Consider the following 14,717-nt stretch of genomic DNA (forward strand, 5'->3'; position numbering starts at 1 on the left):
AAAATGAAGATTGAAGTAATATTTGTACAGTATAATGTAACTTCCTTTTCTAAATTACAGGCCAAGTCTTTCTCCTTAGTGTTCTATTTCTGTATTTAGTACAAATATAGGTTAAGTCATGTTCACTGTTACCTTGCTCAGTAACGTCTTTCTGGTTGCTGTTGTCATGACTTGGGCGGAATCGAGAATGGTGATGGCGGCGCCAGACACAGCACCAGGTTTGCTTGTTTTAGCTTATAAGAATACTATCGTTAGCACGACGCATTCAGACTTTTCTGTCTAGAGTCTAGACCAAAATTTTTCTGGGTCTGGTCAATGATATTAGGCTACTGCAGAACTGGCCTATGTATTAAAACGAACAAAACATTTCAAGAAGAGTAGGAATTTCATTAAAGGAGCTTTACAATTGAAAATATTCAGTAGGTTAAATAGTATCTACTGGCTACCATTGGTAGCTAATAACTAACAATGAAAGTAAATAGAAAATGATTTGTAGACTCTGTTTTTGTCGGACATTTTGGGCCAAATCTTAAAACATTGTTGTGCATAAGAAAACACATGAGAGAGACGGGATATTGTCACCAAAAGAAATCACCATTAAAAATTCATTAACAATTAGCCAAGAGCTTTGTGATGAAGTGCTGTTATATTTTGTTCAGAGTGAAATGCCAGATAATATCTCCTGCACATGTCACCGTAGCTCCAGGGTAAAGGATTACTTGACAAGAACTTGGCAATTAAGAGACAATGAAAGGTGTTAGCTGTTAAATTTGAGCGTTTTCCACGTATATATCGTCTAAGCTTATCATAAATATAACTTATCAAGGAAAAATACGTCAACACTAACTTCGCCGCTTACGAAAGACTTCATTTTTAAACGTCAAAACGTAAATTTAAGCGCGTCTGAGTCCCGAGTGCGTTGAATTAGATTTGTTTTATAAATAACATACTTTTAATTACTCTCACTAAATTATCTTCAATTAAGATAATTTTTGCTTAAATTTGTTTACAAAAGAAACCTGTAGCGTATAATATTTTATCTTTAAAACCATAAATTTTCGGATACAAATTTGCTGTGTATATGGGTGTATATATATATATATATGTATAGGTCATCGAATAAGCCACATTTTACGCATTTCTTATAAAAATGTATGTCCTCGCGGTTCCTTTAATTGTGCAGAGTCTGCATTGTATAAAACCTTTTTATACAAATTCTTAAATATGTGAAAATTTAACTTAACAAAACCAAATCTTTAAAACCCGAATTTTGAAATATTTGAGAAGAAAAGCTCCTGTTTTAATCACAACAATTTCGAAACAAGGCGCCAAGCAGGTTGTGCTGGTTCCAGTCAGATTACCGGAATAATTTCCCAACAAAATGTTGGCTGCCACTGCCAAGCAACTCCCTGGTAAAAATCGGTTTCTACCTGAATGCTTCTCATGATCTCAAACAATCGTTATCGCTCGGTTTAGTTAAAGGTTAATGGCAGATGCGATAACTAATCAGTGTTTACGGCTCCTCCTCCTCTTCCTCCTCCTCCTCCTCTTTTGGCAACAGTTTTAGGATTTCTCTTATCGGTTTTGAATCTTTTGCACAGAAAAATTTCGGTTAATTTCGGCCGAACCAAACCGACTAAAATTTTGCTATGCCACGTTTGATAATCGTGCTTAGTTGGCGCCATTTTATCAGCACTGCCACAAAATTAATTCTACATTTACCAAATTTCTTGACCGTAAACGTGGTAAATTGACAGAGATCGGGCAGTTGATAAACCGTATACATAATTCAGTAGAAGGCTAAATCAATAAATTCGATTAAAATCACTTGCGGCTGAGAGCGACTGGATTATTTGGATGAGTTTCTGCTTTCCGAGTAAAATCAAATAAGTTTATTTCGGATGTTGATGTTTCATCGTTCAGCTATCTTCAAGTCGGCCTACGCTAAAAGTCCCCATTGACAATTATTAAAGTCTTGGAACCCCGGCCTCCAGCTTCTATGCATCATCGTCTGATGTTGACCAAATAAACCTAAAAAGCTTCACTCCATTGTGACCCGTTGTTTGTTTGAAAATGTAAACAGCTTTGGATTTTCGCTGAGAACGTGGCAACGTTTTAGTTGTTGTGTGACAATAAACATAAAATAAAACGTGAAATGCTGTTACACGATGGGCGCGATTGGGTCATGCAGGGTGCAAATGTTTAATTTCAAAACGTTTCAGTCTGCAGGTTCTTCTCCATAAACAACTTATAAATCACTCTACATTTCACCGCAAAAATATGAAAATGTCAAGCGCAACCTTCTGTTTTCGGCACGAACAAAATAACAGTCGCTGCAACCTAGCAATCCATTCATGCATGACGGTCTCGTTTGTGACGTCACTTTAAATCGTTGCGGTTCCTTTTCGCGTGACGTCGAATGCGATTACGGATACCCATCGCGATAAATATTTGTTCAACAAAAACTGCATAAACAGTAAAACAACCTACGCAGCTCGTGAAAACACGTCTGTGTGACGAAACAAAGCACGGCGTGTACAAATTGCGATTTGTGAAATCCTACGTAAGCGAATTTTGATTAGTAGAAAGTCCCTATCGCCGAGATAAGGGCGTGATTATGTCAAAGTTGGGATTTAGGCCTATTTAAATTTCTCTGTGGGATTTTAAACTGGTAAATTTTGTTTTAATATCCGCACCGGATTATTTTAGCATGTTTCATGCGACACATGGGCCATAAATCACTCGCAAGTTTAATGAAGATAAGAATAAAGTGCAATAATATACCAACAATAGAACCAAAAAAATCATCACGGAGAGAAACAAACATATACCAAAGTTGTATTAAACATGTATTTTATTTTACCGCATTTTTATAACGACAAAACAAATTTCTAGATTTATGCAAGTCGGACAGGTTTAAAATTGTTTAATTTTTGCCCACACAGGACTCGAAAGCTTGAATTGCAGCCGAATCTCCGATGACGTAACCTCGCAATCGGTTCAGAGTGGGCTTCCCTTTACCTTTGAGTTTCCGGCATCGATTCAAGCTCCGTTCCTCTATGATGATTATCCCGAACAGAGCCATAACGATTCCTACGTGTATTATCAGGGCGGCGACAATTTCAGTTTTTCAAATGGACTGCGGGTGAGGATGATGGAGCGTTGGAATGTGAACTGATACCGTTGATTAGTAGATGTTGTTGGAAATTTTCTGTTCAATGAAATATATAATACTAAGCTTGTGGTCCTGCAAAGCGTGTCGTTCTCTGAAATAAACGGTTATTAGCAAAGTAGGTTATTATTACGCCAAGAATTCTGAAGCTAATTTGTCTGTTAAAGGCTGAAATTTGCTATGATCTTTTTTCAGTTTATGGTTTTGGATTTGGATAAAAATCTTCTTCTTTTCAATGAAAGCTACACCGACGAAGGCGACGTTCCAAGTTATATGGTCGATGTCATAGGAGAAAACAATTCCATCAATTATGCGGTTGTAGTGGTGAGTACGTCGACATGTCAGTGACTCATTATCACGTAATAAGCCGGTGAACGACGCCTTTTGACAGTTTGTACAACGAAAAGAAAAAAAAAACCTACAAATCAAATCGATTGCAAATCGGATCCAAAAGCGACTCAAAATTATTTTCGTCATCTCGTTACGCGTGAAAATCGCGGTCGAACACTTCCACGAACAGATGCACTGAAACTGTCACATGGACATCTTAAGTCCTATTTTTACTCCTCAGGCCAACTCGAATGGAAAATGTGCGGCGGCTCGGATCCAGCTGAGCATAGCACCGGTAGAGAATCAAACCTGCGAAGGTTCCATTGAAACTTCGAAGTATGTGATTGACCGCAAAGTGGAACGCTACGATCTCACCATATTGGACTGCGAAGGTGAGAGGATCTAAATTATCGCATTAATTATATCAGCGGCGAGACCAAGTGTCCTCTACGCACTACGTTGCATTCCCAGACTATAATTATTTGCATAAAAACTTATAACTTGGACGTTTGTGGGCTGCGGGCAGATTTTCAAAGAAATTTGCCTAGTTTATGTCGATTGACGTCGCTTGTTCGCACGCTTTGGCATTATTTGGTGTCCAGTCGTAATTAAAAATGAACCCACTTGACTTTTTGCTATTAATTAAGCGGCGGAGATATGACCCAGGAAGCGTCTGAAAATAAAATTGTGTTTATGTCTACAGTTCCGGACCGTAACCAACCCCATGGAAACGGAGGCAATTACACGTACCGTTGGTTTCACGACTGCGCGGGCCTTCCAGACAACGTGGTGACTTCGAAAGCGCATGAGGTATATAACATGCTATCTCCCAATACTTTAATCTCTTTACTGCGTGTCGAAAGCGCCGTAGTATTGCTATTTCTGCTTGCACGACTTTTGGTCTTCAAACATGACTCGGCGTTTGCCATTAAGTGGCTTGGCACCACGCCAAGCATTCCAATCCGACTTGCACTAATGCCTGAAGTAGTTTAACGTTGTTTTATGTTTTCGGACAAAAAGTGTTAGTCAATGGAGATCCCTTCTATTAGTTTACAGCCGTGTATAGATATTGAAATATTCGTATATCGGTTTTTTGCCTTGATCCTCGCACCGTGAAACATTCGTCAATTCGTTCGATTAAAATACAATATCAACAAAATTGAATTTGAATTGAAATGAAGTATGGCGGGTTATCGCTTCATGTTTAAGTAACGATCAAGCAGTGGTAATATCACACACAGCGTGAACTCAATTTGAAATAAATTAAATTTGAAAGCTGCCCTTTGTCAAGCATCTTATTAGGCCTGTCGAATTGGAATGCCATTCCTGGAATCTTTTATCATCATAACGTTGCCGCACACGAGCTCAATAATGAAACAAAATTCAATCTGGTCTGTTTTCCCGTATTTACATGAGATGTTTTTGTTGTGTGCAGCTGCATATTCAAAATGTGGACTTTGGAAACTCTGGCGTCTACACATGCGCCATTGAGCATAACGGCGAGGTGGTGTCCTACGTCCATCACAGGGTTTGTGTGAAAGGTGAGTCGAGTCTTTTGTTTCAGCGACACAGATAAGTTAATCTTTTTTAGGCAAATTGTCGCTTATTTTTATTGCTTTTAATGTTAATTTATGAGATTTTTATTTTCAATTGGATTCTGTTGCTAAACCATCGCTCCTTATAAGAGATAAATTGTCGGTGCACCTGTAAATGACATTCGCAAGATCAAGCGCCGCAAAAGCGTTAATGACTGTTCTCTGTAAAAAACGCGCGATAATCGCGCTTCATCTCTAACACAAAGGGCTCTATGACGACAATCTTATCGTTTCAAACCGCCTGATTAGTTCAAGGTGTAACTCGCTAACAATGCTTAGGGCGAATTTTTGGCTGTAAGACAATTTCAATTTTTTTAAAAACCATTTGAAGGTCACCATTCGGTTGATAGCTCCAGGCTAAGGTATTTTTCGCTTGTATTTTGTGGAGTAAAATTTTGATCAAAACAAACTGCTCGTCACACACGATTTTGAAACTATTTCCGATTTTTACAAGGCGATTATATGCTATAGTAGAATTCTTTGACTCCTTAAGCAGCAAAGAATGGATAAAACCTAGCGGCTTTCTCAACACAGTCCTTGTATCGTTGACGTTGACTTTTCGTTTAGGTCAGTTTCGTAGTGACCCGTGCAAAAAAAAAATATCGGAAAATTGAAATATCTTTTGTGCTTTGAACAGTCGCTTCTTGCGACTGTTCAACGACTTATTCGTTCACTGAAAAACCTGTTTTACACCTTGTTCTTGTTCAACCATTACATGCGGGAATACGGAACTGGCCTTGAAAAGTTTTAAGCGGCAAAAAGACATTTAGGCCTGCTTACATTTTTAAACAAAAATAATTACAAACTTTCATTTTCTAACTTAGCTCCAAGACTGACAGCCGCCCAGCTCAGAGTCCAATGCTCCACCGACCGCATTTTCGCCAAAATTGGTAGCACGGCGGTCCTAGAATGTCACGGCAGCCTTCCCGGAGTAAATACGAGTCCTATTTTCGTGAATGTCAGCTGGAAGAAGGTAAATTGGGTTGTTACCGATATTTCTATCCTTAGCCTCCTAAATTTAGACTCATATTGATTTATTTCGCCACTGTCAGTTCGGAGCAGTCTTTGTAGAAAGTGTCTTTAAGAACGTGAAAAAAGATATTTGCTTGGCTTTACCACCTTGATTTTATTTGGTCTACGTGCGTTACAACTCATTCATTTTTATAGTTTGCCCTTTGTTATTGCTCAGCGCTACTCGGGGAAAACCATTGTTTTATTGGGCTGATGACTCTTAGTAATTTATTTACGGAAATTTTGTTGAGTCAACGCATTTTCAGGCTAATCTCGTGCCCCTCTAGCTAATACTTTTTCCACCATCTGTATTATATGATGTCTATTAAACTTTTACTTTTCTGAATGTTTTCATTTTTAAATTCGATCTTCAATTATTGTTTTTTCTTGGAAACGAAATATTACGAGCACTGATTGCCGCTGACTGTCTTCGATTGCTTGCATGACATGAAACCGTAAACATTAAGACAAAACGCAGTGTTTATGTCAATAAGAATATTAAGTTTCAACATATCATTTGGGCGTTTCACCTAAATTGAATTCTAAATAGTTTTATTGTGGTTGTTGGGGAAAGTCCCTCAAGCGCGACATTTTTTACTGATTCTTCGCATATTTCCAATTTAGTTTTTGTTTTCATTTTTTGTTTTCTTCTGCGGTCCACAAAGAATCTCGAAATTTTAATTCCGAAAGCCTTTTCAAAGCGCTCAACGTTGTACGAAAGACAACTTTCTTACGTATTTGATATAATTGTCAGATTTAAAAGTTTAGGAAGTGACGTATGTTTTGCAATGGAATCTTGGGTGATTTCCCAATTGCTGAATTTCTTTAACTTTCTTCAGAAAATTGACGACGGAGAATACGATGGCGGGCATTCGATGACGTGTAAGAACATTTGGTCGGACAGCGCTCTAAGCGAAGACGATACAAACGTCAAATGTTCCTAGTGAGTCTTCCTCGGTTCCTTGCAGGCCATTTTCTGGGTCGTTTCCTTTAAAATTCTAAACAATTTACAAAATTTAGTTTTAAGATTTTTTTTTCATTTTGTGGTGTAATTTTTTGTTTTTTGCAACATCTGGAATTCTAAATTATCCGACTTCCATGTTTTAATTCGTTTTGTGATTTCCTGAATTTTCCTTTTATCGATACCGATCTTGGTCTTAGAATTAATATCGTTATATTTGCATGTATTGATGAGTTTACAAGTTGTATTAATAAACTATATTTTATATTATCATATTTTATATTCGAAATTTTTTTACAGTGATATCGAAGATGTTCCCTGTTTATCCCGGAGTCCAAGCGCGGAAGAACAAAAATCCAGAGCAATCCAGATCAAAATGAGGATGTTTATAGAGTGAGTTGCTTCTCACTCCTAGTTTTTATCGATCTGTGTCATTTGCCTTTTATGAGTTTAATTGAAGGACAAGCCAGTAGCGCATGTTTTATACCGAGTACCTCATCCAGATGATTGCAATGGGATTACAGCAGGATAAGCTCCATTTCAAGATTTAAACTTGGAATTAACTTGCAGGGACGTCCACGAATCGGACTTCGGAGCCTACGAAGTCACGCTCTCGACGCTGGGACGCGACTCGTCCTCAAGCGGGATGGTGACTTTGATGAAGAACGAAATCCCGCGTCTAAGCAACAACGCCGCCGTCTTCGCGTCGTGCTTGGGTGCTTTAGTCTTCTTGCTCGTCGCAGCCGCATCGATCCTCCTCCTCTATCGTCATCGAGCCAAGATCCAGCGCTTGAGCCGGAAGGCTACCAGGGAGCAGGAGCCGGTCACTGAAACGATGAGTATTTGATCCTACTCTCGATCCGTTTAATCCGGAAGAGCTATCGCGGACTCTTTGGGTGGAGTTGGAAAGATTGAAGTGCCCGGGATTGGAGCTTCGCGGGATCTGTATCACGGTGAAGGATGCCGCTTGATGCCGCTGTTTTGTTCTTTTTTATCTTCGTTGACTCCCTCGTCAAAATATTTTGCTGAAAAGACTGCTTTGAAGACGAACACGAATATTTTTCTCAACTGCTTCAACCTACTTGTCCATAAGATTGTTTACTGTGTTGACGTCAGAATGCCTGAATGACGTAGAGTATTTTTAATGGTTGCCCATGTTAACAAGCTATCTGCCATACTGTGCAATCTTAAAGTTTTATTTTGCCAAAACTTTATTTAACGAAAATAAATTTTTTGTCTAATTTGAGTATAAGCATAATATCTACCGATATGAAAGTATTTAAAAATACTTTGTATTCGTGGCTGTTATACGTACGCGTTGCTTTTGAAAACGATTCGTTCCCGACGCAAAAAAAATAATTTCGGCCATATTTTGTTTTCAGTCTAGCAATTTTGCCGCCATATTTTAAAGATATTTTGCAGGCTATGAACTGAATTCGGTTTTTATGAAATAGTTTCTCTTGCGATTATATTGTTACTATTGTTATTGTTATTAACGCATTGTTGTTGCAATGTATTTGTGTTGCATTTTAGCGCTATTTATTCTATATCTGCGTTCTCTATACACAAGTATAAGATCCTCACTTGGCAGAAATAAATTTTAAATGTTTTTGAATATTTGCTATCGGAAATCCCCTCATCAAACCTGTTTGTCTGGTCCCACCAACCGGTCGCAGATATTTCGAAATTCTTTAGTGTTGATGGAAAATATAGGCCTTGAATTATTTTTGTAAGCTGCAATCAGGTGCAGTTTCAATGAGCAGCTAGCAATGGTTATCTATGACGAATGTTAGTTCAAAAACGCCACAAAGACGAAGATGAAACTTTTCACTACTGGTAGATTTTAACTGTAAGTCTACACTTGAAGAAAAATTAAGTGAAAATAGCGTTGTGAAGGCTTTTTGCGTTTCGAAATTACGTATTTAAACGAACGACGCCTAATCAGCATCAACGATAGATACGATCTAAGTTTTATCTGGCCGGCCAGAATTCCTCCCTAATGGTCATGAAGCAAAATGTTGCAGCTTTGCTGGCACCAAGCGGCGAGTTTTACAAAATTCGAGAACGCTGCATCACAGCTAGGAATCACATTGCTGCAAGCAAGGCCGCCATTGATTGGGAAGTTCCATTGACCGAGAAGTTTCAGTGGACATTTATTAAATGCTGAAATTTCTCAGTTAACAATACGCTTTGCCTTGAAAATCACAAAAATTACTGTTAGCCTAATTGAACGGCGCATTCGACATCAGTAACTCCTTATAAGGCGAAACATTTTTGTTTTTTGCGAGATCTTACTCAACGTGAATTTTTGCGGCGATGTACCGCAATAGGTTACTGTAGGAATTTGCGAGACCAGCATTCCACGCAAATTAGTGATAATCGTGTTGGAAATTTTCCTTTTTCGAGCAATCCTTTCCGCGATGGGTTTCTACGAAAACCTAAGACTCCAACAGCACGAATCCGATAAGGCAAGAAATTAAAACATATAATCCCCAAGTATGGTTGCTGGAACGTGCGGGCATTTCTGCGCCCAGGGCGAAGGAAAATTCACTGTTTAATGTTTACATCTTACCGGTGAAAAATTGATAAAACGGATGACCAAAGAGTAAAAGCCGAGACTACATGGAGACTAACGCAAGTATCTCTCACTCACTTTTCCACAATTTGAAAACGTAGTTGGAAGTGTCATAAGTTAATTACAGGTAGCCGGTGCCGACGCAAAATGACGGAAATGGCTCTCGACAGAGCACTTCGATTTTTGTTTGAAATTCTCTGTGTGTGGCTCTCTTGTTATTGCACGTCTATTTTCCAGCTTTCCACAACCTACGTATGTCTCCATGTGCCAGTGATTTGACGAGCCACAGTCCTTACATCAAGTTTGAGTAAACTGATTATTCATTAACAATATTCACTTATCTTAGGTTGCTAAAATACACAATTGATCGCGACTAAATGAAATACACAGGAAACCTTCTTGTGAACCACGAACACTTGAAGCAAACTTGTACAATGACACAACCACGCTTCAACATTGTAATAAGCTCCTATAAACTGTACGTTATCTACGTTGAGGACACGTAAATCTAACCCCGACCTATCAACGACAATGCTGCAGAAACCTCAAATTTTACGATACTGGGAACTGATCATTTATTTATTTTCTGTTTTGTAATTATCGAGGTGAGAAGTGAGAACGAAAACTGGTCCAAGTTACGGAGGTTTAATGTATCAACACAAGGCATAGAAGTATCATGTTGGCTATTTTAATCAGCTTGCCCACGAGATGGCGTAACTCATAATTAACGATTTTAAATGTCCGGCATTGGAGATGGCTGTTTTAGGTTTCTGGAATCATCTTTTTGACTTTTTTGGCCGATCCGCACCAAGGGAAGGCAGGAAAAGTTCACCCCGCTGGGTAATGAATTTGCCTGAAAATGAGGTATTATGAATTTTATGTACGTATTACTAGATGTACTAAACCTGGTTAAAATATTAACCCAGATATACCAATTACAATTCCAAGTATGAAAAATTTAAGCTTTCAAAAAACAAACCAGAAAATCCTTTGGGAAAAATTGGCTTTTTTTGTAAAGCAGCCAATTGCTGTCTTTTCGAGTTGATCTGGTCTGATATGTCTTGGGCATCGGTTGTGTCAATGATGACGTCCTCGTCCAGCGCCAGGTCCATAGCCTCGGCATTTTTTGTAAACCAGTCATTATGTAAACGTACCTTGGATGAAAATATAATGAAGCGTGAATTTCCACAAGACCGCGCTGTTCCTATGTTGTTGCTACGTTACTATTCGTTGGTTGGGCTTCATTTCGTTTCGTTATGAAGTTTTTTTGAATTTATTACAATAAAAAAAAATTTGGAAATTTGTCATAGACATGAGATTGTTGTTAAATTTAAATGTGAGAGTTTTTTATTTATTCCGCGTAAATCCCGGCTAATACTGTCGCATACACACAACTGTGTCGTCAATGCATCTCCCGCATAGCTACGAATAATAGTAACTTACATTTCTGCGGTGGTAAAAATATGTAAATGACGCAAAAGTTTGGCAGCGGCGCTGACTTAACATTTTATAGCGGGATTGCGATAATCTCTGGCCCCTGGGGCTTGGCAGCTTTTCCCGCTCCTTGATTATTATTGTTGTGAACACATCTTTCAAGTGTACAATAACGGTTAACAAGGTACTTTTCGCTTCGTACTGTTGATGGCAGAAATTATATGAATCGGTGTTCATTGTTCAGTCACAAGCAGGAGGTAAAAAAATAAAATTGTTCACCTTTTTTTGTTTGTGCGCCATTTTGTCGATCTCTCTGGCAACATTGACTCTCTTTTTCACGGCTGCCATGTAGCTTTCATTAATCATATATAAGGGAAGGCCGTCTTCTTTATTCAAGGATCGGCAGATACGTTTGTAGAAGTTCATCTCACTTGGGCTGACAAACATAATGCTTAGTCCGTCTTTGCCTGCAGTGACGTAATGAGCAAGAAATTTAGGGATAACGGAAATGTGAATAAATATCAAAACCACGCCGTTCGGATCGTAACCACCGCATCGCCTCCACCACTGATCCCATCCATGGACATAATTTATAATTTAAGTGTCTTAGTTATGAGCATTATCTTGTTGCCCTGATTGTGATTAAAGAAAAAGTTTTCTCAATCAAGTGCGTGTGTAAATTTCCAAGGGGTGCCGTTGCACGTGGTTGCAATTCCAAAGAAACTATTTGGAACTACATTTGTTTGTTTCTTGTCAAAGTTACAGAAAGCCGAACCTGATCTTGCAGATCTGCCACTTCTATGGATGTAGGTTTCCATGGTTCGTGGAGCTTGGTAGTGAACGACATGTTTCACATCGGGTATGTCAAGGCCTGAAATTGTGGTCGGTTATAAGCTATCAGCTATCAACTACAGTAGTTATCAACTAACGACAAAATCACTTCCTCAGAAATAATCCTAGCAAGCGATATACCAGTAACTGCAATGTAGCTGCGATGTGCCTGTTTGACACCATCTTATTAAAAGCCCAAGGCCTTAACAACGCACGTGAGTTGTGAGAACACCAAAGAATTATTTTAATCTCAACAGAATTCGGTCATAATTGCATTCATACCTCTTGCAGCAACGTCACTGGCTATCATCACAGCGTGAGGATCAGTTTGAAATCTTTCGAGATGTTTTAATCGCTGTCGTTGTTGCATTTTTGCATGAATATGTAGCGGACTGCAACCAAGCACTTCCAGAACACCAGTTAAGCGAAAAATGCAGTCGATGCTGTTTGTAAATACCTGTGATGGAGCGTGATACTGCAATAATCTCTTCTAGAATACTTTGTCTTGTGTTTACTTGAATATGAAATATCTAAACTAACCAGTGTTCTCCCGAGGTGTGATTTCAGAAAATAGAAAAGATAGTGATCCTTTTCTGATATTTCACAAAATATTTTTGCTTCTGAAAGGTTTTCGGCAGTGACTTTTTTCTAAAAAAAAAGTTGAATATTCAAAGCAAAGGAGATGTGCAGCAGTAAGTTAAAATTTTAGCTGAATCAATATCCAATTGATCAGGAAAAATGGAAAGAACCTGCTCTACGTACCGTTGTTAAATCGACAACATAGGGCTTTTTCCGTATTCCAATTTTCTTCATCAACTTATTGAGTTTTGTAGATTTTGTCTCTTGATTATTATTATTCCCTTTAAACACTGTTCGAGATGGACCAAGATGAACGGTGGTTAGCGTCGCCGAGAAAACAAAGGTCTGACGTTTCTGCCAACAGAAAAGCACAACCAAGGTATCAAACTACTTGTTTTCAGAGTTTTCTCTATGCTAATGTCGGCGTACTGGTATACAGAAAACAAATGTATTTGAAGATGGCAGCTATGTAAGCTTATGACAAATAAAAATACCTTATTAGCTTCTTTGGCATTGATGATGTCGAATAACTTATTTAAATCTTCAAAGTGGCCCTTTTCAAGCATTCGATCGGCTTCATCAATAACCAGATAGCTAAGTCTGTGCAAAGATGACAGGTAGGGATGACCTGGTGAGGAGAAAAATTGTCTCTGTCCGTGATAGGGAAATATTAGATCATCAAAAACGAAAGCACTAAACCTCACCTGTCTCCAGTAATTCCCATAATCTTCCCGGTGTTGCAATAACTATATCGGGTTTCGTTTTCAGCTGTCGTACTTGCTTTTGAGGAGCCATGCCACCCACGATTGTAATAGCGCGCAAGCCGGTGTATTTTGCGACATTCTTGATATGTTTTGATACCTGGTAGCATGACACAGTGATAAGACAACATAAGCATATTATGCAGTTGCACATAAAGTACTCATGGTGTATCAAAAGTGAGCAAGTTAAAAATTGAGCCCACTGTATGGCTATGCATAGGTAGTCTGCGTTCTAATGATCACGTAAAAAACCTGAATTGCCAACTCCCTTGTTGGTGCCAGAATTAAAGCCGGGAGCGTTTTCACGTTAGATTTTGTGTCAGTTATCGACTCGTCAACACCAAGGAAAATATCCTCCTCATCATAATCACTGTCACACTCCTTATGGACAGCCTCTTCCATCTATACAAATGCAACGCTAATCATGCAAGCTAATGCTAAACCAGCTGCTATTATATGAGGGTGGGCTGAAAAGTTCGTAGCCTGACTAAGAAAACGTTATGGCACAGAAATGAATGTGTTTAATGTACGGTACAACACCTGTGCTTGATTGGAATTGCTTTCTCTGTCAGCCAAGATGTTATGAATTAATGGTATTCCGAAAGCTAGTGTTTTTCCACTGCCTGTTTCTGCAGCACCCAGTACGTCTCGCTTGTCACGGATTGCAACTGGTAAAACCTTGATAAAATGAATTGTGTGGTCATTATTTCATAAGCGCACAGGGAAAATGTGTAAGTGTAGTTTGTACGATTTCATCACCTGTCTTTGTATCTCCATCGGTTCAAGAAAATCAAGTTCTGACAAAGCTTTCAAAACAACTTCGGGTACAAATAAATTATCCCAGTGTGACATATCTTTCTTTGTGTCTTCAACTTTTGATACCTTCTTTGGTGTTTCATTTGCGTTCTCAGTTTTCAGCTCGCGCTTTCTGGTTTTAATCTTGGCTGGTTTACTATTTATTGCATCATCAGCATCATTTGATGAAGATTTGTCATCGGGAGAATCAGTAACAGGTTGTAAGCTTTCTTCATCGTTGTTGTTACTTGCCAGCAAAACTTGTCGAAGTTTCGCCTTTTGCTTTTGTTGTCTCTTCTTTTTCAACGAAGCTTTCTTCGTCTTCTTAATGGAAGGGGCAACTGGAGGGCTTTGTCCTGCAGATACCTACCAAGACTCATTAGTTAATGGAGGATTAATAAATGTCCGCACGCATACAGGTAGAACAGTTTGTATCACCAGATCATACGAGTCCAGTTCTTCAAATTCTACGAGGTCATTGAAGTAGGGAACATTGGGACCAACGGCAAGAGGGATCGCTTTCCAGGAGGATCGTTCATTTATGCTTTTAACAGAATCTGATAAATTCATGTCTCACAAATCATAGAAATTACTTCTGAGAACAAAAAGTAACAAGTTAGTAAAAATAAATAAGCATTTATAGATATCGCCTATTTGTATTCAACGCAGCAGC

The 14,717-nt window shown here is 38.6% G+C and overlaps 2 protein-coding genes across 3 annotated transcripts; one reads left to right on the forward strand and one right to left on the reverse strand.

Annotated features, from left to right (window-relative positions):
- Positions 1–32: 32 nt before the first annotated feature.
- Positions 33–8,684, forward strand: LOC143446398 (uncharacterized). 2 transcript variants are annotated; one of them, XM_076946014.1, is made up of 10 exons: positions 33–218; positions 2,946–3,145; positions 3,368–3,496; positions 3,744–3,894; positions 4,206–4,312; positions 4,938–5,043; positions 5,922–6,070; positions 6,948–7,051; positions 7,370–7,462; positions 7,640–8,684. In XM_076946014.1, exons 1-10 carry the CDS (start codon positions 119–121, stop codon positions 7,914–7,916), a joined length of 1,416 nt encoding a protein of 471 aa, XP_076802129.1. In that variant the 5' UTR covers positions 33–118; the 3' UTR covers positions 7,917–8,684. The 2 variants fall into 2 exon arrangements, with proteins under 2 accessions (XP_076802129.1, XP_076802130.1); XM_076946015.1 differs by lacking the exon at positions 33–218 and adding an exon at positions 272–754.
- Positions 8,685–10,273: 1,589 nt separating this feature from the next.
- On the reverse strand, positions 10,274–14,712 carry LOC143445928 (ATP-dependent RNA helicase DDX24-like). The gene is made up of 13 exons (XM_076945332.1): positions 14,483–14,712; positions 14,009–14,410; positions 13,790–13,927; positions 13,502–13,651; positions 13,193–13,349; positions 12,983–13,116; positions 12,672–12,842; positions 12,450–12,557; positions 12,192–12,366; positions 11,854–11,949; positions 11,358–11,545; positions 10,624–10,798; positions 10,274–10,497 (listed from the first exon to the last, which is right to left on the reverse strand). Exons 1-13 carry the CDS (start codon positions 14,612–14,614, stop codon positions 10,421–10,423), a joined length of 2,103 nt encoding a protein of 700 aa, XP_076801447.1. The 5' UTR covers positions 14,615–14,712; the 3' UTR covers positions 10,274–10,420.
- Positions 14,713–14,717: the final 5 nt, after the last annotated feature.

This window comes from Clavelina lepadiformis, chromosome 2, assembly GCF_947623445.1.
Source record: "Clavelina lepadiformis chromosome 2, kaClaLepa1.1, whole genome shotgun sequence".
Taxonomy (NCBI): domain Eukaryota; kingdom Metazoa; phylum Chordata; class Ascidiacea; order Aplousobranchia; family Clavelinidae; genus Clavelina; species Clavelina lepadiformis.